General features: G+C 45.8%; 1 protein-coding gene across 3 annotated transcripts; it reads right to left on the bottom strand.

Annotated features, from left to right (window-relative positions):
* Nucleotides 1–599: 599 nt before the first annotated feature.
* Nucleotides 600–27,479, bottom strand: LOC146421850 (maestro heat-like repeat-containing protein family member 1). Of its 3 annotated transcripts, XM_085046995.1 has the most exons (11): nucleotides 27,112–27,479; nucleotides 20,040–20,177; nucleotides 17,868–17,982; nucleotides 15,572–15,718; nucleotides 13,729–13,917; nucleotides 11,863–12,015; nucleotides 10,851–10,925; nucleotides 10,477–10,536; nucleotides 8,052–8,154; nucleotides 4,071–4,136; nucleotides 600–1,007 (listed from the first exon to the last, which is right to left on the bottom strand). In XM_085046995.1, exons 1-11 carry the CDS (start codon nucleotides 27,258–27,260, stop codon nucleotides 922–924), a joined length of 1,281 nt encoding a protein of 426 aa, XP_084903121.1. In that variant the 5' UTR covers nucleotides 27,261–27,479; the 3' UTR covers nucleotides 600–921. The 3 variants fall into 3 exon arrangements, with proteins under 3 accessions (XP_084903121.1, XP_084903120.1, XP_084903122.1); XM_085046994.1 differs by lacking the exon at nucleotides 10,477–10,536 and having other exon boundaries at nucleotides 10,791–10,925; nucleotides 27,112–27,478; XM_085046996.1 differs by lacking the exons at nucleotides 10,477–10,536; nucleotides 20,040–20,177; nucleotides 27,112–27,479 and adding an exon at nucleotides 18,634–18,658 and having other exon boundaries at nucleotides 10,791–10,925; nucleotides 17,868–18,005.

Consider the following 27,479-nt stretch of genomic DNA (forward strand, 5'->3'; position numbering starts at 1 on the left):
ATGTGGCATTCCCGGGATCCTTTGGGATTGGAATTCCCAGGGCTAAAAAAAGGGGTTTTTGGGACACAATTCCAGGTTTTTTGTGTCCTGAATTCCCAACTCAGCCTGGGATGGGAACTGAGAATTGGGAACTGGGATGGGAACTGGGAACTGGGAACTGGGATGGGAACTGGGAATTGGGAACTGGGAACTGGGAACTGGGATAGGAACTGGGAACTGGGAATTAGGAACTGGGAACTGGGAACTGGGATAGGAACTGGGAACTGGGAATTAGGAACTGGGAACTGGGAACTGGGAACTGGGAACTGGGAACTGGAATGGGAACTGGGATAGGAACTGGGAACTGGGAACTGGAACTGGGATGGGAACTGGGATAGAACTGGGATGAGAACTGGGAACTGGGAACTGGGAAGGGAACTGGGAACTGGGAACTGGGAACTGGGATAGAACTGGGATGGGAACTGGGAACTGGGAAAAAGGAACTGGGATAGAACTGGGATAGGAACTGGGATTTCCCTACGGATCAGAATTCCTGGATTTCCCCATGGACACAGAGGGAATTCTCCCCTCCCATCCCCAAACCCGGCACCATCCCAGAATTCCCGAGCGGCACGGAGAGCCAAAAGCTTTATTTAAAAATAGCACTCTGTGGGGGCGGCTGGGAGTTCCCGAAATTCTGGGAAAATTCCTGGAATTCTGGGAATATTCCCATCAGGAAGCAGCAGAGCAGGATCGGGACGGATTGAGCTCCATCCAAATCCCGAAATTCCGGCCGTTTTCCCACTTTTCTCGCTCCCGAGGAAGAAGGTGCTGGAAGACTTCCCATGGATGGATGGATGGATGGAACCTCCACCGGTATTGCTGAGCGGAATTCCCGGAATTTTTTCCTGGAATTTTTTCCCGGGAATTTTTCCCCGAGATTCACAGGAGGCGGACGAGGCGCCCCAGAGCTTCGGCGACTTTGATCCTCACGGCGGGAATCGGATCCTTCAGGAGCAGCTTCAGGGCTGGAATTGGGATTGGGATTTTGGGATTTTGGGATTTGGGATTTTGGGATTTTGGGATTTGGGATTTTGGGATTTTGGGATTTGGGATTGGGATTGGCAATAATCAATCCCAATCAGTAATCAATTTCCCTGTCAATCCCCAAATCCTGGGATTGGTAACAATCAATCCCAATCAATAATCAATTGCTCTGTCATTCCAGATCAATATTCAATAATCAATTTCCCTGTCAGTCTCCAAATCCTGGGATTGGCAACAAACAATCCAATCAATAATCAATAATCAATTTTCCTATCAATCCCCAAATCCTGGGATTGGCAACAACCAATCCCAATCAATAATCAATCAATTTCCCAGTCAATCCCCAAATGCTGGGATTGGCAATAATCAATCCCAATCAATAATCAATAATCAATTTCTTTGTCATTCCAAATCAATCATCAATAATCAATTTCCCTGTCAATCCCCAAATGCTGAGATTAGTAACAATCAATCCCAATCAATAATCAATAACCAATTTCCCTGCCAATCTCCAAATCCTGAGATTGGCAATAATCAATTCTAATCAGTAATCAATTTCCCTGTCAATCCCAATCCTAATCAATAACCAATTTCCCAGTCAAACCCCAAATCCCGGGATTGGCAACAATCAATCCCAATCAATAATCAATTTCCCTGCCAATCTCCAAATCCTGCAATTGGCAACAATCAATCCCAATCAATAATCAATAATCAATTCCCCTGTCAATCTCCAAATCCTGGGATTCCCATCAATTCCAGATCAATAATCAATTTTCCTATCAATCCCCAAATCCTGGGATTCGCAACAATCAATCCCAATCAATAATCAATAATCAATTTCCCTGTCAATCTCCAAATCCTGGGATTCGCAACCATCAATCCCAATCAATAATCAATAATCAATTTTCCTATCAATCCCCATATCCTGGGATTGGCAATAATCAATCCCAATCAATAACAATCAATTTCCCTGTCAATCCCAATCAATAATCAATAATCAATTCCCCATCAATCCCCAAATCCCGATGGGAATAAAATCCACGTTTTTTTGGGAACAAATCCACGAAATCCCGGCAGCTCTGGGATTTGGGAATTGGGAATTGGAGAATCCCAAAAAATCCTGGATTTCATCCCAAAACAAATCCCATGGAATTTCCTCCTCCCTTTTCCCCATTCCGGGAAAAATTCCAACTCCTTTTTCCGAGCTTTTTTCCAAGTTTTTTCTACGTTTTTTTTCCGGTAGCTCAGTTTACTTAACCCACAAATCTTTTGGGATTTTCTCTCATTCCAGAGGTTTTCAATCCCACAAATCCTTTAGGATTTTCCCTCATTCCTGATTTTTCAATTCCATAAATCCTTCAGGATTTCCCCTCATTCCAGAGGTTTTCAATCCCACAAATCTTTTGGGATTTTCCCTCATTCCCAATTTTTCAATCCCACAAATCCTTTAGGATTTTCCCTCATTCCCTATTTTCCAGTTCCCCCAAATCCTATAGGATTTTCCCTCATTCCAGAGGTTTTCCAGATCCCCCAAATCCTATAGGATTTTCCCTCATTCCCTGTTTTTCAATCCCCCAAATCCCTCAGGATTTTCCCTCATTCCCGATCCCCTAAATCCTTTAGGATTTTCCCTCGTTCCCAATTTTTCAATCCCCTAAATCCTTTAGGATTTTCCCTCGTTCCCAATTTTTCAATCCCCCAAATCCTTTAGGATTTTCCCTCATTCTGGATTTTTCAATCCCCCAAATACCTCAGGAATTATCTCATTCCAGATCCCCCAAATCCCATAGGATATTCCCTCATTCCAGAGGTTTTCAATCCCACAAATCCTTTGGGATTTTCCCTCATTCCAGATCCCCCAAATCCTATAGGATTTTCCCCCATTCCAGAGGTTTTCAATCCTATAGGATTTTCCCTCATTCCAGTTCCCCCAAATCCTTTAGAATTTTCCCTCATTCTCTATTTTTCAATCCCCCAAATCTTTTGGGATTTTCCCTCATTCCCCATTTTCCAAATCCCCCAAATCCCTCGGGATTTTCCCTCATTCCAGTTCCCCCAAATCCTTTGGGATTTTCCCCCATTCCCGATTTTCCCGACCCCCCAGATGCCCCAAATCCCCCAAATCCCTCCCCCACCCCACTCCAGCTCCCCCAGTGGCCCCAAACCGCTGGAATCTCTCCCAGCCAACGGAAAAACCACTTTTTCCCTTTTTTAGAGTTTTTCGCGGCTCCCCTTGGAAAAGTTCCGGAACTTTCCGGGCTCCGATCCATCCCGGTGAGGTCATCGGGAGAGAGGGAAAAAATCCCAAAAAATCCAGGAAAGTGACTTCACCCCGTTTAAAGGGACCTGAACGGGATTTTTTGGGGGATTTTTTGGGGGATTTTTGGGATCCTAAATCCCGAAATTCTCAGGGCGGAATATTTCTGGATTTGGGATATTTGGGATTTTTCGGGATTTCCCCAGGGAATGTGGGAATTCTTTGGGATCATCCTGATCCCAAAATCCCGAGAGTTCCAGGATCATCCCAGCCGGGAATTTTTGGGATTTTTGTTTTCCTTTTGGGATTTTTTTTTGGGGAGGGTTTTTGTTTTTCCTTTTGGGATTTTTGCTTTTTCTTTTGGGATTTTTGGTTTTTCTTCCGTGTTTTTTTTTTGGTTTTGTTTTCCTTTTGGGATTTTTATTTTGCTTTTGGGGTTTTTGTTTTGCTTTTGGGGTTTTTGTTTTGCTTTTGTGATTTTTGTTTTTTCTTTTGTGGGGTTTTTTTTTTATTTTTGTTTTTTCTTTTGTGGGTTTTTTTTATTTTTGTTTTCCTTTTGGGATTTTTGTTCTTTTAGGATTTTTGTTTTTTCTTTCTGTTTTTTTTTATTATTTTTACTTTCCTTTTGGGGTTTTTTTTTTGCTTTTGGGATTTTTAAATTTTTTTTTTTATTTTGGGATTTTGTTTTTCTTTTGTGATTTTTTTTTTTTTGGTATTTTCCCTCAAACCCCAATTATTGGGATTCTCCATCCTGGATTTTCTGGGAATTTTGGGAATTTTCACTCACCTGAGATGAGCTCATCCAGATCCACCTGCTGGCCTTGCTCCTCATCCACGTGAAGCACCAGAAATCCTAAATGGGAATTTTGGGATTTGGGATTGGGAATTGGGAGTTTGGAAAACCCTCAGAATTCCTGACCCCAAATGACAAATTTTCCCTAAAAAACCCCAAAATTATCCCAAAAACTTCACCCGAAATATCCCATGGGGAATAAATTCCCTAAAAAAAACCCAAAAATTATCCCAAAATAATATTCAAAATATCCCACAGGGGGAAATATTCCCTAAAACCCCCAAAATTATTCCAAAGGGAATAAAAACCCTAAAAACCCCAAAATGATCCCAAAAATCTCATCCTAAATATCCCACGGGGAAAGAAATTCCCCAAAACCCCCAAAATTATCCCAAAATAATATTCGAAATATCCCACAGGGAATATATTTCTTAGAAACCCCAAATTTACCCCAAAATTACCCCAAAAATGGTTGAAACTTACTCCGAAAATGGCCAAAAATGACCCCAAAAAATGGCCAAAAATAACCCAAAATGACCCCAAAAATGGTCTTAAATGACCCCAAAATGTCCCAAAATTACCCCAAAAAATGGCCAAGAATAACCCAAAACAGCCAAAATGACCCCAAAATGACCCAAAATGGCTCAAAATGACCCCAAAATGGCCCAAAATGACCCCAAAAAATGGCCAAGAATAACCCAAAAGAGCCAAAATGACCCCAAAACAGCCAAAATTACCCCAAAATGACCCAAAATGACCCCAAAATGACCCAAAATGACCCCAAAATGGCCCAAAATGACCCCAAACCAACCAAAACCACCCCAAAGTCCCCTGGGGCCACCAGGAGCAATGTCACCCCCTGGTGGCAGAAGTCCCTGCAGTGTCCCCATGATGTCCCCATGGTGTCCCCAAGGTGTCCCCAAGGTGTCCCCAAGGTGTTCCCATGGTGTCCTCAAGTCCCTGCAGTGTCCCCATGATACTCCCATGGTGTCCCCATGATGTCCCCAAGGTGTCCCCGACTCCCTCACCAATGAACATGGAGACCCCAATGTCACTGATGTCCCCCCTGGTGACAAAGGCCACCCTGCAGTGTCCCCATGGTGTCCCCATGTCCCAGTGATGTCCCTATGGTGTCCCCATGATGTCCCCATGGTGTCCCCATGTCCCAGTGATGTCCCTATGGTGTCCCCATGATGTCCCCATGGTGTGCCCATGGTGTCCCCATGTCCCTGCAGTGTCCCCATGATGTCCCCATGGTGTCTCCATGATGTCCCTGTGGGGTCCCCATTGTGTCCCTCACCAATGAACATGGAACCCCAATGTCACTGGTGTCCCCATGGTGACAAAGGCCACCCTGCAGTGTCCCTGTGGTGTCCCCATGATGTCCCCAAGATGTCCCCAAGTCCCTCACCAATGAACATGGAGACCTCAATGTCACTGATGTCCCCCCTGGTGACAAAGGCCACCCTGCAGTGTCCCCATGGTGTCCCCATGATGTCCCTGTGGGGTCCCCATTGTGTCCCTCACTGATGAACATGAAGACCCCAATGTCAATGATGTCACCTTGGTGACAAAGGCCACCCTGCAATGTCCCTATGGTGTCCCCATGATGTCCCCATGGTGTCCCCATGTCCCTGCAGTGTCCCAGTGATGTCCCCCATGATGTCCCCAAGTCCCTCACCAATGAACATGGAGACCCCAATGTCAATGATGTCACCTTGGTGACAAAAGCCACCCTGCAGTGTCCCCATGATGTCCCCATGGTGTCTCCATGATGTCCCTGTGGGGTCCCCATTGTGTCCCTCACCGATGAACATGGAACCCCAATGTCACTGGTGTCCCCATGGTGACAAAGGCCACCCTGCAGTGTCCCTATGGTGTCCCCATGATGTCCCCAAGGTGTCCCCAAGTCCCTCACCAATGAACATGGAGAACCCCAATGTCACTGATGTCCCTCCTGGTGACAAAAGCCACCCTGCAGTGTCCCCATGATGTCCCCACTGTGTCCCCATGGTGCCCCCATGTCCCTGCAGTGTCCCCAAGGTGTTCCCTTGGTGTCCCCAAGTCCCTCACTGATGAACATGGAGACCCCAATGTCACTGATGTCTCCATGGTGACAAAGGCCACCCCACAGTGTCCCCGTGGTGTCCCCAAGATGTCCCCACTGTGTCCCTCACCGATGAACATGGAACCCCAATGTCACTGATGTCGCCTGGTGACAAAGGCCACCCTGCAGTGTCCCCATGGTGTCCCCAAGGTGTTCCCATGGTGTCCACGGGTTGTCCCCACAGTGTCCCCACAGTGTCCCCATGTCCCTGCAGTGCCCCTATGGTGTCCCCAAGGTGTCCCCAATTCCCTCACTGATGAACATGGAAACCCCAATGTCACTGATGTCCCCCTGGTGACAAAGGCCACCCTGCAGTGTCCCCATGATGTCCCCAAGGTGTCCCCATGATGTCCCCAAGGTGTCCCCAAGGTGTTCCCATGGTGCCCTCATGCCCCTGCAGTGTCCCCAAGATGTCCCCAAGGTGTCCCAACGGTGTCCCCATGGTGTCCCCATGATGTCCCTCACTGATGAACGTGAAGAACCCCAATGTCAATGATGTCACTCCCAGTGACAAAGGACACCCTTCAGTGTCCCCATGGTGTCCCCATGTCCCTGCAGTGTCCCCAAGGTGTTCCCATGATGTCCCCATGTCCTTCACTGATGAACATGGAGACCCCAATGTCACTGATGTCCCTCTGGTGACAAAGACCACCCTGCGGTGTCCCCATGGTGTCCCCAGGTTGTCCCCAAGGTGTCCTCATGATGTCCCAATGGTGTACCCATGTCCCTGCAGTGTCCCCATGGTGTCCCCATGGTGTCCCAATGATGTCCCCATGATGTCCCCAAGTCCCTCATTGATGAACACGGAGACCCCAATGTCACTGATGTCCCCATGGTGACAAAGGCCACCCCACAGTGTCCCAATGATGTCCCAATGATGTCCCCATGATGTCCCCATGATGTCCCTCACCGATGAACATGGAGAACCCCAATGTCAATGATGACCCCCTGGTGACAAAGGCCACCCCATGGTGTCCCCGTGATGTCCCCATGATGTCCCCAGGTTGTCCCCACAGTGTTCCCATGTCCCTCACTGATGAATGTGTAGAACCCCAATGTCAATGAAGACCCCCTGGTGACAAAGGCCACCCCACAGTGTCCCCATGATGTCCCCAGGTTGTCCCCATGATGTCCCCAGGTTGTCCCCACAGTGTCCCCACAGTGTCTCCAATTCCCTCACTGATGAACTTGGAAACCCCAATGTCACTGATGTCCCTTTGGTGACAAAGGCCACCCCACAGTGTCCCCATGGTATCCCCAAGGTGTCCCATGTCCCTGCAGTGTCCCCATGATGTCCCTCTCCAATGAACATGGAAACCTCCAATGTCAATGATGTCCCCTGGTGACAAAGCCCACCCCACAGTGTCCCCATGATGTCCCCGAGTCCCTCACCGATGAACATGGAAACCCCCAGTGTCAATGATGTCCCCAAGGTGTCCCCATGATGTCCCCAAGGTGTCCCCACGGTGTCCCCAAGGTCCCTCACCGATGAACATGGAAACCCCCAGTGTCAATGATGTCCCCAAGGTGTCCCCATGATGTCCCCAAGGTGTCCCCATGATGTCCCCGAGTCCCTCACCGATGAACATGGAAACCCCCAGTGTCAATGATGTCCCCAAGGTGTCCCCATGATGTCCCCAGGTTGTCCCCATGATGTCCCCGAGTCCCTCACCGATGAACATGGAAACCCCCAGTGTCAATGATGTCCCCAAGGTGTCCCCATGATGTCCCCAAGGTCCCTCACCGATGAACATGGAAACCCCCAATGTCCATGATGTCCCCCTGGTGACAAAGGCCACCCCACAGTGTCCCCAAGGTGTCCCCATGATGTCCCCAAGGTGTCCCCAAGGTGTCCCCAAGCTCCTCACCGATGAACATGGCCGCCGCCGCCCGCAGCTCCCGCCAGGAGCTCTTGAAGTAGAAGAGGTTGGTGGAGATGAGGCGATTGAGCAGCGAGGGGTGGCTGCGCATCTGGGGACAGCGGGGACAGCAGGGGACATTACTGGGGACACTGGGGACGTGGGGGACACTGGGGATATTGGGGACATTGGGGATTGGGGATATAGGGGATTTGGGGACATTGGGGATTAAGGGACGTTGGGGATTTGGGGACGTTGGGGACATTGGGGACATTGGGGACATTGGGGACATTGGGGACATTTGGGGACACTGGGGACACTGGGGACACTGGGGACATTGAGGACATTGGGGACATTGGGGACATTTGGGGACATTGGGGACACTGGGGACACTGGGGACATTGAGGACATTGGGGATGTTGGGGATATTGGGGACATTTGGGGACGTTGGGGATTTGGGGACATTAGGGATTTGGGGACATTGAGGATATTGGGGATTTGGGGATATTCGGGACATTGGGGGACATTGGGGGATATTCGGGATTTTAGGGACATTGGGGACATTGGAGATTTGGGGATATTTGGGACAGTGGGGACATTGGGCATAATGGGGGTATTGGAGATATTAGGGACATTGGGAATATTGGGGACATGGGGGATATTGGGGATGTTGGGGATTTGGGGATTTGGGGATATTCGGGACATTGGGGACATTGGGGGACATTGGGGGATATTCGGGATTTTAGGGACATTGGAGATTTGGGGATATAGGGGATTTGGGGATATTGAGGACAGTGGGGATATTTGGGACATTGGGGACATTGGGCATAATGGGGGTATTGGAGATATTAGGGACATTGGGAATATTGGGGACATGGGGGATATTGGGGATGTTGGGGATTTGGGGACATTGGGGATTCCAATCCCAACCCCAATCCCATTACCAGGTATTTGCAGACACCATTGAGGAACTCCCCATAGTGCAATCCCATATCCTCCCGCAGGTGATTCCCAATCCCACAATCCCAATCCCAATCCCAATCCCACAATCCCAATCCCAATCCCAATCCCACAATCCCAATCCCAATCCCAATCCCACAATCCCAATCCCATTGCCAGGTATTTGCAGACATCGTTGATGAACTCCCCATAGTGCAATCCCATATCCTCCCGCAGGTGATTCCCAATCCCAATCCCAATCCCACAACCCCAAATCCCACAATCCCACAATCCCACAATCCCTCAATCCCAATCCCAATCCCATTACCAGGTACTTGCAGACATCGTTGATAAATTCCCCATAGTGCAATCCCATATCCTCCCGCAGCTGATTCCCAATCCCACAATCCCAATCCCACAGTCCCAATCCCACAATCCCTCAATCCCAATCCCAATCCCATTACCAGGTATTTGCAGACATCGTTGATAAATTCCCCATAGTGCAATCCCATATCCTCCCGCAGGTGATTCCCAAACATTTCCCAATCCCAATGTCTCCATCCCAATCCCAATCCCAAATCCCACAATCCCAATCCCACAATCCCAATCCCAATCCCAATCCCACAATCCCAATCCCACAATCCCACAATCCCACAATCCCACAATCCCACAATCCCTCAATCCCAACCCCAATCCCATTACCAGGTACTTGCAGACATCGTTGATGAACTCCCCATAGTGCAATCCCATATCCTCCCGCAGGTGATTCCCAATCCCACAATCCCAATCCCAATCCCAAATCCCACAATCCCACAACCCCAATCCCATTACCAGGTATTTGCAGACATCATTGAGGAACTCCCCATAGTGCAATCCCATATCCTCCCGCAGGTGATTCCCAATCCCAATCCCAATCCCAATCCCACAATCCCACAATCCCACAATCCCAATCCCAACCCCAATCCCATTACCAGGTACTTGCAGACATCATTGATGAACTCCCCATAATGCAATCCCATATCCTCCCGCAGGTGATTCCCAAACATTTCCCATTCCAACAACCCCAAATCCCACAATCCCACAATCCCTCAATCCTACAATCCCAATCCCACAACCCCAATCCCATTACCAGGTATTTGCAGACATCGTTGATGAACTCCCCATAGTGCAATCCCATATCCTCCCGCAGCTGATTCCCAATCCCACAATCCCAATCCCACAGTCCCAATCCCACAATCCCTCAATCCCAATCCCAATCCCATTACCAGGTATTTGCAGACATCGTTGATAAATTCCCCATAGTGCAATCCCATATCCTCCCGCAGGTGATTCCCAAACATTTCCCAATCCCAATGTCTCCATCCCAATCCCAATCCCAAATCCCACAATCCCAATCCCACAATCCCAATCCCAATCCCAATCCCACAATCCCAATCCCACAATCCCACAATCCCACAATCCCACAATCCCTCAATCCCAACCCCAATCCCATTACCAGGTACTTGCAGACATCGTTGATGAACTCCCCGTAGTGCAATCCCATATCCTCCCGCAGGTGATTCCCAAACATTTCCCAACCCCAATCCCAATCCAAATGTCTCCATCCCAATCCCAATCCCACAATCCCACAATCCCACAATCCTACAATCCCAATCCCACAATCCCAATCCCAATCCCATTACCAGGTATTTGCAGACATCGTTGATGAACTCCCCATAGTGCAATCCCATATCCTCCTGCAGGTGATTCCCAATCCCACAATCCCAATCCCAATCCCAAATCCCACAATCCCAACCCCAATCCCATTACCAGGTATTTGCAGACGTCATTGAGGAATTCCCCATAATGCAATCCCATATCCTCCCGCAGGTGATTCCCAAACATTTCCCGCAGCTCCTCACACCCCACACTCGGCCCACACATCCGCAGGGCGAATTTGCACGCCTGGGAAAAAAATCGGGAATGACAGGAATGGGATTGGGGATAGGGATTGGGATTTTGGGATTGGGATTTTGGGATTTTGGGATTTTGGGATTTTGGGATTTTGGGATTTTGGGATCGGGATCGAGATCACAACACCCAGGCAATGTGGGAATTTGCTTTTTTCAGCAGAATTCCTGAGAAATTTGGGAATTTTTGGGATGAATTTCAGGGCGAATTTCAGGAATTTTCGAGGTGAAATTTGAGAATTTTGGGGTGAATTTCGGGGATTTCTGGGTAAATCTGGGGGCAAATTTGGGAATTCTGAGGTGAATTTTTAGGACAAAATTCTGGAATTTTGGGATGAATTTCGGGATGAATTTTGAGAATTTCAGGTTGAATTTTGGAATGAAATTTGGGAATTTTCGGGTTGAAGTTTGGGGCGAAATTCAGGAATTTTGGGACCAATCAATAAAGGAATTTGGGATTGGGATAGGAGTTAAGATTGGGATTGAAACACCAAGGAAATGTGGGGATTGGGATTGGGATTGGGATTGGGATTGGGATTGGGATTGGGACACCCAGGGAATGTGGGATCCTCACCCCCATCCCAATCCCATACCTACATTCCCACATCCCCATCCCAATTCCCGGAATTCCCGCGATTCCCGGAATTCCCACGATTCCTGGAGTTCCTGGGATTGCCATGTCTCACCTTGACGACCACGGGGCAGGGAGGGATTGGGATTGGGATTAGGATTAGGATTGGGATTGGGATTGGGACACCCAGGGAATGTGGGAATGTGGGATTGGGATTAGAACACCCCAGGGCTGTGGGATCCTCACCCCCATCCCAATCCCATACCCACATTCCCCAATCCCAATTCCCGGAATTCCCGCGATTCCCGCGATTCCCGGAATTCCCGGAATTCCCGGAATTCCCGGGATTGCCGTGTCTCACCTTGACGACCTCGGGGCAGGGGTCCTGCAGGTGCAGCAGCAGCGTCACCAGCCCGTTCAGGATCTGCTCCGAGAACACCTCGGAGTCGCGGCGGCCGAAGCGCGAGAGATTCCCGAACAGGACGATGGAGCAGCGCCGCAGCTCCGAGTGCTCCTGCGGGAACGGGGCGGGAGGGGTGGGAAACCCCAGAATTCCCATACTGGGATCCCGAAATAAACATCCTGTCATCCCAAAATCCACATCCTGCTGGGATCCCAAAATCCACATCTCACTGGGACCCCAAAATCCACATCCTGCAATCCCAAAATCCCCATTCTAGGATCCTGAAATTCACAACCTGGGATCCTGAAATCCCCATTCTTTGATCCCAAAATCCCCATCCTTTGATCCCTAAATCCCCATCCCACTGGGATCCCAAAATCCCCATCTGGGATCCCGAAATCCCCATCCTGGGATCCCAAAATACACATCTGGGATCCAGAAATTCCCATCCTACTGTGATCCCAAAATCCCCATTCTGGGATCCAGAAATCCCCATCCTGCAATCCCGAAATCCCCATTCCACTGGGAGCCAGAAATCCTGAAATCCCCATCCTGCTGAGATCCCAAATCCCCATCCTGGGATCTCAAAATCCCCATTACACTGGGATCCCAAAATACACATCTGGCATCCCAAAATCCCCAGCCTTTAATCCCAAAATCCCCACCCTGGGATCACGAAATCCACATCCTGGGTTCCCAAAATCCCCATTCCACTGGGTTCCCAAAATCCACATCCCACTGGGATCCCAAAATCCACATCCCACTGTTCCTGCCATTTCCATCCTGAGATCCCAAAATCCATATCATCCCCATCCTGGGATCCTGAAATCCTCATCCCACTATTCCCACCATTCCCATCCTGTCATCCCAAAATTCCCATCCCACTGGGATCCCGAAATCCACATCCCGTTTTTCCCACCCAATCCCAATGAATCAATCCCAATCATCCAATGATCCAATCCCAATCAACCAATCCCAATGAACCAATCCCAATGATCCAATCCCAATGATCCCAATGATCCCAATGATCCAATCCCAGTGATCCAATCCCAATGATCCAATCCCAATGTTCCCAATGAACCAATCCCAACAGACCAATCCCAATCAACCAATCCCATTGATCCAATCCCAATGATCCAATCCCAGGGATCCAATCCCAGGGATCCAATCCCATTGATCCAATGATCCAATCCCAATGAACCAATCCCATTGATCCAATCCCAATGAACCAACCCCAATCAACCAATCCCATTGATCCAATCCCAGTGATCCAATCCCAATGAACCGATCCCAGTTATCCAATCCCAATGATGCAATCCCAATTCACCAATCCCATTGATCCAATCCCAATCAACCAATCCCAGTTATCCAATCCCAATGATCCAATCCCAATGATCCAATCCCAATGATCCAATCCCAATGAACCGATCCCAGTTATCCAATCCCAATGATGCAATCCCAATTCACCAATCCCATTGATCCAATCCCAATCAACCAATCCCAGTTATCCAATCCCAATGATCCAATCCCAATGATCCAATCCCAATCAACCAATCCCAATCAACCAATCCCAGTTATCCAATCCCAATGATCCAATCCCAATGATCCAATCCCAATCAACCAATCCCAATCAACCAATCCCATTGATCCAATCCCAATGATGCAATCCCAATCATCCAATCCCAACAGAACCCTCAGCTCCACCCAGGAACTGGCATGAACATCCAGAAAAACCCCAGGATTTGGGAACAACAAACCCCTCAGGAAGAACCCCAACCCCATTGCCCGAATTCCCCGTCCCGGCATTCCGGGATGTCTCCGTACGCTGTCGAAGAAGGGTCGGATCCGGATGGCCACGTGGAGCAGCGTGGATCTCACTTCCTGCTCCTCCAGGTGGTCCAGGAGCTTGGAGAGACTCCTCATGGCTTCCAGAGCCACCAGGTTGTTGGGATCGTCCTTGTCGTCCAGGCCGCCCACCATGGAGGCGAGGAGCTGCGCGCCGTGCTGCCGGAGCTGCGGGAATTTGGGATGGGAGAGGGGATTTGGGATGGGAGAGGGGATTTGGGATTGGGGAGGGAAAAATGGGATTGGGGAGGGAAAAATGGGATTGGAGAGGGAATTGGGATTGGAGAGGGAAAAATGGGATTGGAGAGGGGATTGGGGATTGGAGAGGAAAAAACAGGATTGGAGAAGGAATTCGGGATCAAAGAGGGGATTGGAGAGGGAATTCGGGATGGAGAGGGAATTGGGATGGAGAGGGAAAAATGGGATGGGAGAGGGGATTGGGATTGGAGAGGGAATTTGGGATTGGAGAGGGAATTCAGATTGGAGAGGGAACTCAGGATGGAGAGGGAATTGGGATTGGAGAGGAAAAAACAGGATTGGAGGAGGAATTTGGGATCAAAGAGGGGATTGGAGAGGGAATTTGGGATCGGAGAGGGAATTTGGGATTGGAGAAGGAATTGGGATTGGAGAGGGAATTGGGATTGGAGAGGGATTGGGATCAGAGAGGGAATTGGGATTGGAGAGGGAAAAACAAGTTTGGAGAAGGAATTCGGGATGGAGAGGGAGTTTGGGATCAAAGAGGGGATTGGGATTGGAGAGGGGATTGGGATTGGAGAGGGAAAAATGGGATTGGAGAGGGAATTTGGGATGGAGAGGGAATTGGGATCAGAGAGGGAATTTAGCATTCCATGGTTTTAGGATTCCCCGATTTTAGGGTTCCATGATTTTAACATTCCATGATTTTAGCATTCTCTGATTTTAGGATTCCATGATTTTAGCATTCCATGTTTTTGGAATTCCACAATTTTAGGACTCCCTGATTTTAGCGTTCCATTATTTCGGCATTCCCTGATTTTAATATTCCATCATTTTAGGATTCCATAATTTTAGGATTCCCTAATTTTAGGATTCCATTATTTTAGGATTCCATGATTTCCGCTTTCCGTGATTTTAGGATTCCGTGTTTTTGGAATTCCATGATTTTAGCATTCCATCATTTTACAATTCCATTATTTCAGCATTTCCTTCCTTTAGCATTCCATGGTTTTAGGGTTCTGTGATTTTAGGATTCCATGATTTTAAAATTCCATTATTTCAGCATTCCATGATTTTAGGATTCCTCTGGATGTGGAATTTTGGGGATAAAATCAACCGGATTTGGGATTTTGGGGCGTTGGGAGAGCTCCGGGTGTGAAATTTTGGGAGTTGAGATTCCCCAGGGTTTGGAATTTGGGGTTTTGGGATTTCCCTGGGTGTGGAATTTTTGGGATCTCTGGGAAACGGGAATGAGGAAAATTCCCCTTTTTCCAGGAATTCCGGGAATGGATCCGAAGGAATTCCCAGGAGCGACTGAGGGGGAAAAATCCCAGAGAAATTTGGGATTGAGATGATCCAGGTTGGAATCTCCTCCAGCTTTCCCAGCTTTTACCATTCGGAGCCTCCCGGAAATTGGGAGGAAATCCCAAAAAAATCCCCAAAAAATCCCCAAAAAATCCAAAAAAATCCCAAAAAATAAAAAAAAATCCCAAAAAAATCCCCAAAAAATCCCACAAAACCTCATCCTGCCATTTCCCAGCGCCTTCCAATCTCCATCCACAACAGAACAGGGAAAAACGGGAATTTTTTCCCACTTTTCCCGATGGATTTCCATCCTCATTCCCACCTTTTCCGGCGATCCCGAGGCGACATTCCCGAGCCCTCGGATCGCCAAAACTCGGACCAGCAGGGAGGAATCTTTTTCCAGAGCTGTCAGAGCATCCAGCAGTGGCTCCAGCAGGATCAGGTCGTTCACCACGTGGTGGTTGAGGAGCTGGAAAAATTGGGAAAAGGAGAAAAAAAAAATCGGGAGAAAAATCGGGAGAAAAATCGGAAAAACCTTCCTGAAATTGGGAAAAAACAAAAAAAATCGGGAGAAAAATCGGGAGAAAAATTGGAAAAACCTTCCCGAAATTTCCATGAAATTTCCCTTTTTCGTGAGGGAAATGAGAAAAGTTGGGAATTTCCCTTTTCATGAAAAAATTGGGAAAAGTTGAGAATTTCCCTTTTCAGGAGAAAATTGAGAAAAGCTGGCAATTTCCCTTTTCATGTAAATGTTGGGAAAAGTTGGCAATTTCTCTTTTTGTGAGAGAATTGAGAAAAGTTGGGAATTTCCCTTTTCATGAAAATATCGGGAAAAGTTGGGATTTTGCCTTTTTGTGAGAAAATTGAGAAAAGTTGGGAATTTCCCTTTTCAGAATATTGAGAAAAGTTGGGAATTATCTTTTTCAGGAAAATATTGGGAAAAGTTGGGATTTTCCCTTTTCATGAAAATGTTGGGAAAAGTTGAAAATTTGCTTTTTTCAGGAGAATATTGGGAAAAGTTGGGAATTTGCCTTTTTGTGAGAAAATTGAGAAAAGTTGGGAATTTCCCTTTTCTTAAAGGAATTGGGAAAAGTTGGGAATTTTCATGAGGGAATTGGGAAAAGTTGAGAATTTCCCTTTTCAGGAGAATATCAGGAAAAGTTGGGATATAGGATAATGGGATAATGGGATATGGGGTAATGGGATATGGGATATGAGATATGGGATAATGGGATAATGGGATAATGGGATATTGGGATATGGGATAATGGGATAATGGGATAATGGGATATGGGATAATGGGATCCATGGGATCCATGGAATAGTGGAATAATGGGATAACGGAATAACGGGATGATGGGATGGGATAATGGGATCCATGGGATGGGATAATGGGATAATGGGATAATGGGATAATGGGATAATGGGATATTGGGATAATGGGATCCATGCGATAATGGGATAATGGGATATTGGGATATTGGGATCAATGGGATCCATGGGATCAATGGGATAATGGGATCAATGGGATAATGGGATATTGGGATAATAGGATGATGGGATGGGATAGGTTGGGATAATGGGATGATGGGATAATGGGATAATGAGATCCATGGGATGACGGAATGATGGGATGGGATGATGCGATAATGGGATAATGGGATTATGGGATTATGGGATTATGGGATTATGGGATTATGGGATGGAATGGAAATGGGGTTGGGGCTGGGATGGGATAATGGGATGATGGGATAACGGGATCCATGAGATCCATGGGATCAATGGGATCCATGGGATCAATGGGATAATGGGATAATGGGATAATAGGATGATGGGATGGGAAAGGTTGGAATAATGGGATGATTGGATAAAGGAATAATGAGATCCATGGGATGATGGAATGATGGGATGGGATAATGGGATGATGGGATGATGGGATAATGGAATAATGGGATTATGGAATAATGGGATTATGGGATTATGGGATTATGGGGTTATGGGATTATGGGATGGGATGGGATGGGATGGAAATGGGGTTGGGGCTGGGATGGGATAATGGGATGATGGGATAACAGGATCCATGAGATCCATGGGATCAATGGGATAATGAGATCCATGGGATAAAGGGATAATGGGATAATGGGATAATAGGATGATGGGGTGGGATAGTTTGGAATAATGGGATGATGGGATAAAGGAATAATGAGATCCATGGGATGATGGGATAATGGGATAATGGGATAATGGGATAATGGGATAATGGGATAATGGGATTATGGGATAATGGGATGGAAATGGGGTTGGGGCTGGGATGGGATAATGGGATAATGGGATGATGGGATTGGGATGGGATAATGGGATGGAGATGGGAGAATGGGAGAATGGGATGATGGGAAAATGGGATCCATGGGATCCATGGGATCTATGGGATGGGATCATGGGAATAATGGGATAATGGGATGGAGATGGGATGGGATAATGGGATGGATGGATGGATGGATCCCTGGATGGATGGAATTATCCCAGGATGAATCCATGGACGGAAGGATCGATCCCTGAAAGGATCCCAGTATGAATCCACGGATTCCCATCCCACCATTCCCGTTTTTCCCGCTCACCTCGGCCAGGAATGCAGTGCTGGTCACCCTCTGGCACTCGAAGACACTTCCCAGCACTGGGATGAGGCTCTGGACAATCCGGGGGATTCTGGGACCGCAGAGCTCGGCCATCGCCCTGCGGGAATGGCACACGGAATTCTGGGAATCGTCCCGGGAATCATCCCGGAAATCCCAGAAATAATCCCAGAAATCATCCCAGAAATCATCCCAGAAATAATAATCCTGGAAATCATCCCAGAAATCCCAAAAATCATTCTGGGAATCATCCCAGAAATAATCCCAGAATCCCAGAAATCATCCCGGGAATCATCCCAGAAATCCTGGAAATCCTAGAAATCATCCCAGAAATCATCCTGGGAATCATCCTGGAAGTCATCCCGGGAATCAACCCCGAAATAATCCTGGAAATCATCCCAGAATTCCGGAAATCATCCCAGAAATCATCCCAGAAATCATATTGGAAATCATCCCAGAAATCCCAGAAATCCTGGAAATCCCAGAAATCATCCCAGAAATTCCAGAAATCATCCCAGAAATAATAATCCTGGAAATCATCCCAGAATCCCTGAAATTGTCCCGGGAATCATCCTGGGAATCATCCCAGAAATCCTGGAAATCCTAGGAATCATCCCAGAAATCATCCCAGAAATCCCAGAAATCATCCCAGAAATCATCCCAGAAGTCATCCTGGAAATAATCCTGGAAATCCAGGGAATCCCAAAAATCCCGCTGCACCAGCACTCAGAATCCCAGAAATCCCAGAAACCCAAAAATCATCCTGGGAATCATCCCAGAAATCTTCCCAGAAATCCTAGAAATTGCAGAAATCCCAGGAATCCTGGGAATCCCAGAAATCCCGCTGCCTCGGCACTCAGAATCCCAGGAATTATCCCAGAAATCATCTCGAAAATCATCCCAGAAATCCCGGAATGCTGCCTGACTCCGGTCAGGAATGCCCCAAAACCCCATCCCACCCTTTGGAATTCCCATCCCAATCCCGGAATTCCCATCCCAGCCCCAGAATTCCCATCCCAATCCCACAATTCCCATCCCAATCCCACAATTCCCATCCCAATCCCACAATTCCCATCCCAACCCCAGAATTCCCATCCCAATCCTGAATTCCCATCCCAATCCTGGAATTCCCATCCCAATCCCACAATTCCCACCCCAATCCCGGAATTCCCATCCCAATCCCACAATTCCCATCCCAACCCCACAATTCCCATCCCAAGCCCAGAATTCCCATCCCACCCTTTGGAATTCCCATCCCAAACCCACAATTCCCATCCCAATCCCACAATTCCCATCCCAACCCCGAATTCCCATCCCAATCCCACAATTCCCATCCAATCCCACAATTCCCATCCCAATCCCACAATTCCCACAATCCAGAATTCCCACCCCAATCCCAGAATTCCACCCAATAAATTCCCATCCCAAATCCCAGAATTCCCATCCCAAATCCCAAAATTCCCATCCCAAATCCCACAATTCCCATCCCAAATCCCACAATTCCCATCCCAAACCCCAGAATTCCCATCCCAAATCCCAAATCCAACCCCAAATCCCAAAATTCCCATCCCAAATCCCACAATTCCCATCCCAAATCCCAAATCCAACCCCAAATCCCACAATTCCCACCCCAAATCCAATCCCAACCCCAAATCCCAAGATTCCCAACTCCAGGAGCAAATCCTGGGATTTCCAAATCCCAAATTCCCCATCCAATCCCTCAATTTCCATCCCCAGAATTCCCATCCCAATCCAGAATTCCATCCCAATCACAATTCCCATCCCAATCCAATTCCCATCCAATCCCACAATTCCCATCCCAACCCCACAATTCCCATCCCACCCTTTGGAATTCCCATCCCAATCCGAATTCCCACCCCAACCCCAGAATTCCCACCCCAATCCCCAATTCCCATCCCTAACCCCACAATTCCCATCCCAATCCCACAATTCCCATCCCAATCCCACAATTCCCATCCCAACCCCACAAATCCCATCCCAACCCCAGAATTCCCATCCCAACCCCACAAATCCCATCCCAATCCCGGAATTCCCATCCCAATCCCACAATTCCATCCCAATCCCGGAATTCCCATCCCAATTCCCGAATTCCCATCCCAATTCCCGAATTCCCATCCCAATCCCACAATTCCCTACCCGGCCAACAGGGCGACTCCGTCATGGTGTCTCTCGGGAATTCCCATCAATTCCCAACCTCCGGAATTTTCCACCTTCCTGACGACGTCGTCGTTCCCAGCCCTGACCAGCATGGCCTTCAGCGTCTGCGCGGCGCAGCTGCAACGGGAGCGGGGTTGGAGTTGGGGTTGGATATGGGATTGGTTGGATTTGGGGTTGGATTGGGCATTGGATTGGATTTGGGATTGGTTGGATTTGGGGTTGGATTTGGGTCTGGATTGGATTTGGGGTTGGATTGGGGATTGATTGGATTGGGGATTGATTGGATTTGGGATTGATGGGATTTGGGATTGGATTTGGGATTGATGGGATTTGGGATTGGATTTGGGATTGGTTGGATTTGGGGTTGGATTTGGGGTTGGATTGGGGATTGAATGGATTTGGGGTTGGATTGGGGATTGATTGGATTGGGGATTGGATTTGGGATTGGATTTGGGGTTGGATTGGATTTGGGATTGGATTTGGGGTTCATTGGATTGGGGATTGGATTGGAGTCGGGATTGGATTGGGGATTGGATTTGGGATTAATAGGATTGGGGACTGATCTGGGATTGATTGGATTTGGGATTGATTGGATTTGGGATTGGATTTGGGATTGGATTGGGTATTGATGGGATTTGGGATTGGATTTGGGATTGGCTTGATTTGGGGTTGGATTGGATTTAGGGTTGGATTTGGGTTTGGATTGGGATTGGGATTGGGGATTGGATTTGGGATTGATTGGATTGGGGATTGCATTGGATTTGGGGTTGGATTTGGGATTGATTGGAGTCAGGATTGGATTTGGGATTAATTGGATTTGGGATTGATTGGATTTGGGATTGATTAGATTTTGGATTGGATTGGATTCGGGATCAAATCCAGGACTGATTGGATTCAGGATTGATCAGATCCAGGATTGATTGGATTTGGGATCAGATCCAGGATTGATTTGATTTAGGATCAAATCCAGGATTGATTGGATTTGGGATCAAATCCAGGATTGATTTGATTTAGGATCAAATCCAGGATTGATTGGATTTGGGATCAAATCCAGGATTGATTGGATTCGGGATCAAATCCAGGATTGATTGGATTCGGGATCAGATCCAGGACTGATTGATTGGATTTGGGATCAGATCCAGCATTGATTGGATTCGGGATTGATTGGATTTGGGATTGATTTGATCCAGGAATGATTGATTGGATTTGGGATCAGATCCAGGATTGATTGGATTTGGGATCAGATCCAGGATTGATTGGATTTTGGGATCAGATCCATGATTGATTACATTCAGGATCAATCCATCTCCACCCGGACATCCCCAGGAATTCCTCCTCCTCTCCATCCCACCTCCTTTGGGGAACAAAATCCCAGACAAAACCGGGAAAGGAAAAAAAAAAAACCCAAAAAAACCCTCCGGAGCTACTGGAAGGAATTTATCTTTTTTTTTTTTTTCCACGGAATGAGCTTTTTATGGGGTTGGGATTTTTTTCTGCCTCGGAGCAACATCTGGAAAACATCTGCAATTCCGTCAAAACACCGGGAAGAGCAGCCAGGGAGGAATCCTGGCCGGCGGGGAGGGGAGCTGATCCCACCCACGGAGGAAATCTGGGATGGGGAATTTGGGATTCCGTCCGAGCTGCCGGGCTGGAATGGCTCCGGGGGGGAATTGGTGGGAATATTCCCAGTGGGAATTGTCCAAATTGGGATTTTTCCCTAATAGTCACAATGGGATTTATTCCTAATATTCGCATTGGGATTTTTCCCTAATATTTGCATTGGGATTTGTCCAAATTGGGATTTTTCTGGAATATTCCCAATGGGATTTATCCCTAATATTCCCAATGGGATTTATACTAAATATTTGCATTGGGATTTGTGCAAATTGGGATTTTTCCCAAATATTCGCAATGGGATTTTTTTCCTAATATTCACATTGGGATTTTTCCCTAGTATTTGCAATGGGATTTTTCCCAAATATTTTCAATGGGATTTGTCCAAATTGAGATTTTTCCCAAATATTTGCATTGGGATTTGTCCAAATTGGGGATTTTTCCTAAATATTCCCAATGGGATTTATTCCTAATATGCCCAATGGGATTTATTCCTAATATTCACATTGGGATTTTTCCAGAATATTCCTACTGGGATTTGTCTGGAATACTCACAATGGGATTTATCCCTAATATTCCCAATGGGATTTTTCCCCTAATATTCGCAGTGGGATTTGTCCCAAATTGGGATTTTTCCCAAATATTTGCATTGGGATTTGTCCAAATTGGGATTTTTCCCTAATATTCATATTGGGATTTGTCAGGAATATTCCCAGTGGGATTTGTGCAAATTGGGATTTTTCTGGGATATTCGTAATGGGGTTTGGCCAAATTGGGGTTTTTCCCAAATATTCGCATTGGGAATTGTCCAAATTGGGATTTTTCCCTAATAGTCACAATGGGATTTATTCCTAATATTTGCATTGGGATTTGTGCAAATTGGGATTTTTCCCGAATATTCGCAATGGGATTTGTCCAAATTGGGATTTTTCCCTAATATTTGCAATGGGTTTGTTTTCCTAATATTCACATTAGGATTTTTCCCTAGTATTTGCAATGGGATTTTTCCCAAATATTTTCAATGGGATTTGTCCAAATTGAGATTTTTCCCAAATATTTGCATTGGGATTTGTCCAAATTGGGGATTTTTCCTAAATATTCCCAATGGGATTTATTCCTAATATGCCCAATGGGATTTATTCCTAATATTCACATTGGGATTTTTCCAGAATATTCCTACTGGGATTTGTCCGGAATACTCACAATGGGATTTATCCCTAATATTCCCAATGGGATTTTTCCCCTAATATTCGCATTGGGATTTGGCCAAATTGGGATTTTTCCCAAATATTTGCACTGGGATTTGGCCAAATTGGGATTTTTCCCTAATATTCATATTGGGATTTGTCAGGAATATTCCCAGCGGGAATTGTGCAAATTGGGATTTTTCTGTAATATTCATAATGGGGTTTGGCCAAATTGGGATTTTTCCCAAATATTCCCAGTGGGAATTGTCCAAATTGGGATTTTTCCCTAATAGTCACAATGGGATTTATTCCTAATATTTGCATTGGGATTTTTCCCTAATATTTGCATTGGGATTTGTCCAAATTGGGATTTATCCCTAATATTCCCAATGGGATTTATACTAAATATTTGCAATGGGATTTGTGCAAATTGGGATTTTTCCCGAATATTCACAATGGGATTTTTCCCTAATATTCACAATGGGATTTTTCCCAAATATTTGCAATGGGATTTGTCCAAATTGGGATTTTTCCCAAATATTCCCAGTGGGATTTTCCCCAAATATTCCAAATGGGATTTATTCCAAATATTCTCATTGGGATTTTTTCCCAAATATTCCCACTGAGCAGAAGGAAAAGCAGGATGAGGAATTGGAACGGAAAAATTCCAGGGAAAACCCAGAAAACTCAGCAGCCTCTGGAGATTCCTAATTTAATTAATTAGGGATTAATTAAAAACTGCCATCTGTCCAGGGAAATCCTGGGAAATCCCAAAATCCTGGAATTTTTTGGGATGGAAGGGATTTTAGGGATAATTCCATTCCATGGGCAGCTAAGGATTCTCTGGGAATTTTCTTCCTGGGAATTAGGGTGAAAAAAAGGGAATTTTGGGGGAGTTTTGGGCAGCTGGGAATGTGGAGGAATTGTGGGAATAGTTTTTGGGAATTTCTGGGAATTGTTTGTGGGAATTTGTGGGAATTTTTGGGAATTATTTGGGAATTATTTGTAGGAATTTTTGGGAATTTGTGGGAATTATTTTGGGGAATTATTTGTGGGAATTTGTGGGAATTATTTGTGGGAATTTTTGGGAATTTGTGGGAATTATTTTGGGGAATTTTTTTGAATTTGTGGGAATTTTGGGGAATTATTTTTGGGAATTTTTTTGGAGTTTGTGGGAATTATTTTGGGAATTTTTTTGGAGTTTGTGGGAATTATTTGTGGGAAGTTTTGGGAAATTGTGGGAATTATTTGTGGGAATTTTGGGGAATTTGTGGGAACTATTTTTGTGGGAATTTGTGGGATTTATTTACGGGAATTTCTGGGAATTACTTGTAGGAATTTGTGGGAATTTTGGGGAATTTTTGGGAATTTTTGGGAATTATTTGTGGGAATTATTTTTGGGAATTTGTGCGAATCATTTGGGAATGGAAAAAGGCTTATTTGTGGGATTGGGAGGAGGGTTTGGAATCAGGGAATGGTGGGAAGGTTTGGGATGGAAGGGAGGGTGAAGCTCATCCTGTCTGATCCCAAAAATCCCATCAATCCCATAATTCCCATAATTCCCAAAAATCCCAAAAATCCCATCAATCCCATATAAACCCCATCAATCCCACAAATCCCATCAATCCCACAAATCCCATAAATCCCATCAATCCCATATCAATCCCATCAATCCCATATAAATCCCATCAAGCCCATCAATCCCACCAATCCCACAAATCCCATCAATCCCACAAATCCCATAAATCACATAAATCCCATATAAATCCCACAAATCCCATCAATCCCACAAATCCCATCAATCCCATATAAACCCCATCAATCCCATAAATCCCATCAATCCCATATCAATCCCATCAATCCCATATAAACCCCATCAATCCCATAAATCCCATCAATCCCATATCAATCCCATCAATCCCATATAAATCCCATCAATCCCATATAAATCCCAACAATCCCATCAATCCCATAATTCCCACAAATCCCATAAATCCCATCAATCCCATCAATCCCATCCCTTTTATTCCCCCTTTTCCCTTTGTTTCCCTTTTCCCCTTTTCACCTTTTTCCCCTTTTCCCCCTTTTTCCCCCTTTTTCCCTTTATTTCCCTTATATTTCCCCTTTATTCCCATTTTTCCCTTTATTTCCCCTTTATTCCCTTTTTCCCCCCTTTTCCCTTCCTTTCCTTATCCCTTCCCCCTTTTTTTTTCCTTTTTTTCCCCTTTCCCCCCTTTTTCCCCTTTATTTCCCCTTTATTTTCCCTTTTCCCTCCTTTTTTCCTTTTTCCCTCTTTTTCCCCTTTTTTTCCTTTTATTGCCCTTTCCCCCCTTAATTTTCCCCCTTAATTTTCCCCTTTTCCCCTCCATTTTCCCTTTTATTCCCCTTTTTCCCCTTTTGTTATTTCCCCTTTTCCCGTTATTCCCCTTTATTCCCCTTTATTTCCCCTTTTTCCCCCTTTTTTCCCCTTTATTTTCCCCTTTATTTCCCTTTTTTCCCCTTTTTCCCTTTATTTTCCCCTTTATTCACCCTTTTTTTCCTTTTCCCCTTTATTTCCCTTCCCCCCCTTTTTTTTTCTTTTTTCCCTTTATTCTCCTTTATTTTCCCCTTATTTTCCCCTTTTCCTCCCTTTTCCCCTTTTTCCTCCTTTATTTCCCCCTTTATTTTCCCTTTTTTCCCTTTTTTTCCCCTTTATTTCCCTTTATTTCCCCCCTTTATTTTCCCCTTTATTTTCCCTTTATTTTCCCCTTTTTTCCCTTTTATTTTCCCCTTTTTTCCTCCCTCCCTTTTATTTTCTTTTCCCCCCCTTTTTTCCCTTTTCCCCTTTTTTTCCCCTTTCCCCCCTTTATTTTCCCTTTTATTTCCCCCTTTTTTCCCCCCTTTTTCCCCTTTTCCCCCTTTATTTTTCCCCCTTTTCCCTTTTTTTCTCTCTTTTTCCTCTTTTTCTCTTTTATTTTCCCTTTTCCCTTTTTTTTTCCCCTTTTTCCCCTTTTTCATCCCCTTTTTCCTTTTTTCCCCTTTATTTTCCCTTTTTTCCCCTTTTTCCCCTTTTTTCCGTCCATTTTTCCCCCTTTTTCCCTTTTCCCCTTTTCTTCCCCTTTATTTTCCCCTTTATTTCCCCCTTTTTTTCCTTTTTTCCCCCTTTTTCTCCCTTTATTTTCCCCCTTTTCCCCTTTTTCTCCTTTTCCCCCTTTTTCCTTTTTCCCCTTTATTTTCCCTCTTTTTCCCCTTTTTCCCCTTTTCTCCCTTTTTCCCTTTTTTCCCTTTTTTCCCCTTTTTTCCCTTTTTTCCCTTTTTTTCCCTTTTTTCCCACCTTTTTTCCACTTTTTTCCCCCTTTTTTCTCTTTTATTTTTCCTTTTTTCTGCTTTTTTCCCCCTTTTCCCCCCTTTTTTCCCCTGTTATTTTTCCTTTTTTTCCCTTTTCCCCCTTTTTTCCCCTTTTTTTCCCCTTATTTTTCCTTTTCCCCTTTTTTCCCCTTTTTTTTTTTTTTTTTTTTTTTTTTTTTTTTTTTTTTTTTTTTTTTTTTTTTTTTTTTTTCCTCCTTTTTTTCCTCTTTTTCCTTTTTCCAATTTTTTTCCCCTTTTTCCTCTTTTTTTTTCTTTTCCCCTTTATTCCTTTTTCCCCTTTTTCCCCTTTTTTTCCGTTTTCTCTTTTTTCCCTTTTTTCCTTTTTCTCTTTTCTCCCTTTTCCCCCTTTTTCCCTTTTCCCCTTCTTGCTTTTGCCTTTTCCCCCTTTTTCCCCTTCTTCCCATTTTCCCCCTTTTCCCCTTTTTCCCCTTTTTCTCTTTTTTCCTTTTCCCCTTTTTCCCCTTTTTCCCCTTTTTCCCCTTTTTCCCCTTTTTCCCCATTTCCTTGTCCTCCTTTTTCCCTTTTCCTTTTCCCTTTTTCCCCATTTTCCCCATTTTCCCCATTTTCTCCTATGTTTTCCTTCTTCCCCTTTTCCCCTTTTTTCCATTTTTCCCCTTTTCCCCTTTTTCTTTTTATTCCTTTTTCCTTTTTTCCCTTTTCCATTTTTACCTTTTTCCCCTTTTTCCATTTTTCCTCTTTTCTCCTTTTTTCCCCTTTTTTCCCTTTTCCCCTTTTTCCCAATCTTCCCCTTCTTCCCCCTTTCCCCCTTTTTTCCTTTTTCCTTTTCCCCCTTTTCCCCTTTTTTCCCCTTTATTTTCCCCTTTTCTCCCCCTTTTTTCCCCTTTATTTTCCCCTTTTCCCCTTCATTTCCCCCTTTCCCCCCTCTCTCCCCTCCCGTTCACCTCCACGCCTCCCAGCTCCTCCTCTCCCTGCTTCCCAGCAGGAATTTGGGGATCTGGACGCCCACGGAGCATCCCAGGCGGATCAGCAGCGCCTGGAAAAGCTTCGGGAATTTCTCCAAAACCGCAGCCGCAGCCTCCGGCACAGACATGAGCTCATCCAGCGCGCACGTGGCCTGCGGAGGCAGCGGGAAAACGGGAATCTCCCGGGAAAAACACTCGGAAAAGGAGTTTTCCGCCCGGCCAGGCGGCCCCAGCTTAACCCCTGATGGAAACGATTGGGATTTGGCTTTTTCCTGAATTTTTCCCTGATTTCCTAGGAATTTTTCCCTGATTTCCAAGGTTTTCCAGACCCTAAAATCAGAATTTTT

Source organism: Lichenostomus cassidix, unplaced genomic scaffold, assembly GCF_008360975.1.
Source record: "Lichenostomus cassidix isolate B80296 unplaced genomic scaffold, HeHo_3.0 HiC_scaffold_772, whole genome shotgun sequence".
Taxonomy (NCBI): domain Eukaryota; kingdom Metazoa; phylum Chordata; class Aves; order Passeriformes; family Meliphagidae; genus Lichenostomus; species Lichenostomus cassidix.

What these genes read in the sequence shown, in the direction of transcription:
- LOC146421850 (XM_085046995.1), bottom strand. Translation starts at nt 27,260, where the DNA reads ATGTCTGTGCCGGAGGCTGCGGCTGCGGTTTTGGAGAAATTCCCGAAG. An exon ending in CCTGCCCCGAGGTCGTCAAG is followed by an intron (nt 10,926 to 11,862) that starts GTGAGACACGGC and finishes TTTTTTTCCCAG; the next exon opens with GCGTGCAAATTCGCCCTGCG. An exon ending in GGCGGCGGCCATGTTCATCG is followed by an intron (nt 4,137 to 8,051) that starts GTGAGGAGCTTG and finishes ATTCCCATTTAG; the next exon opens with GATTTCTGGTGCTTCACGTG.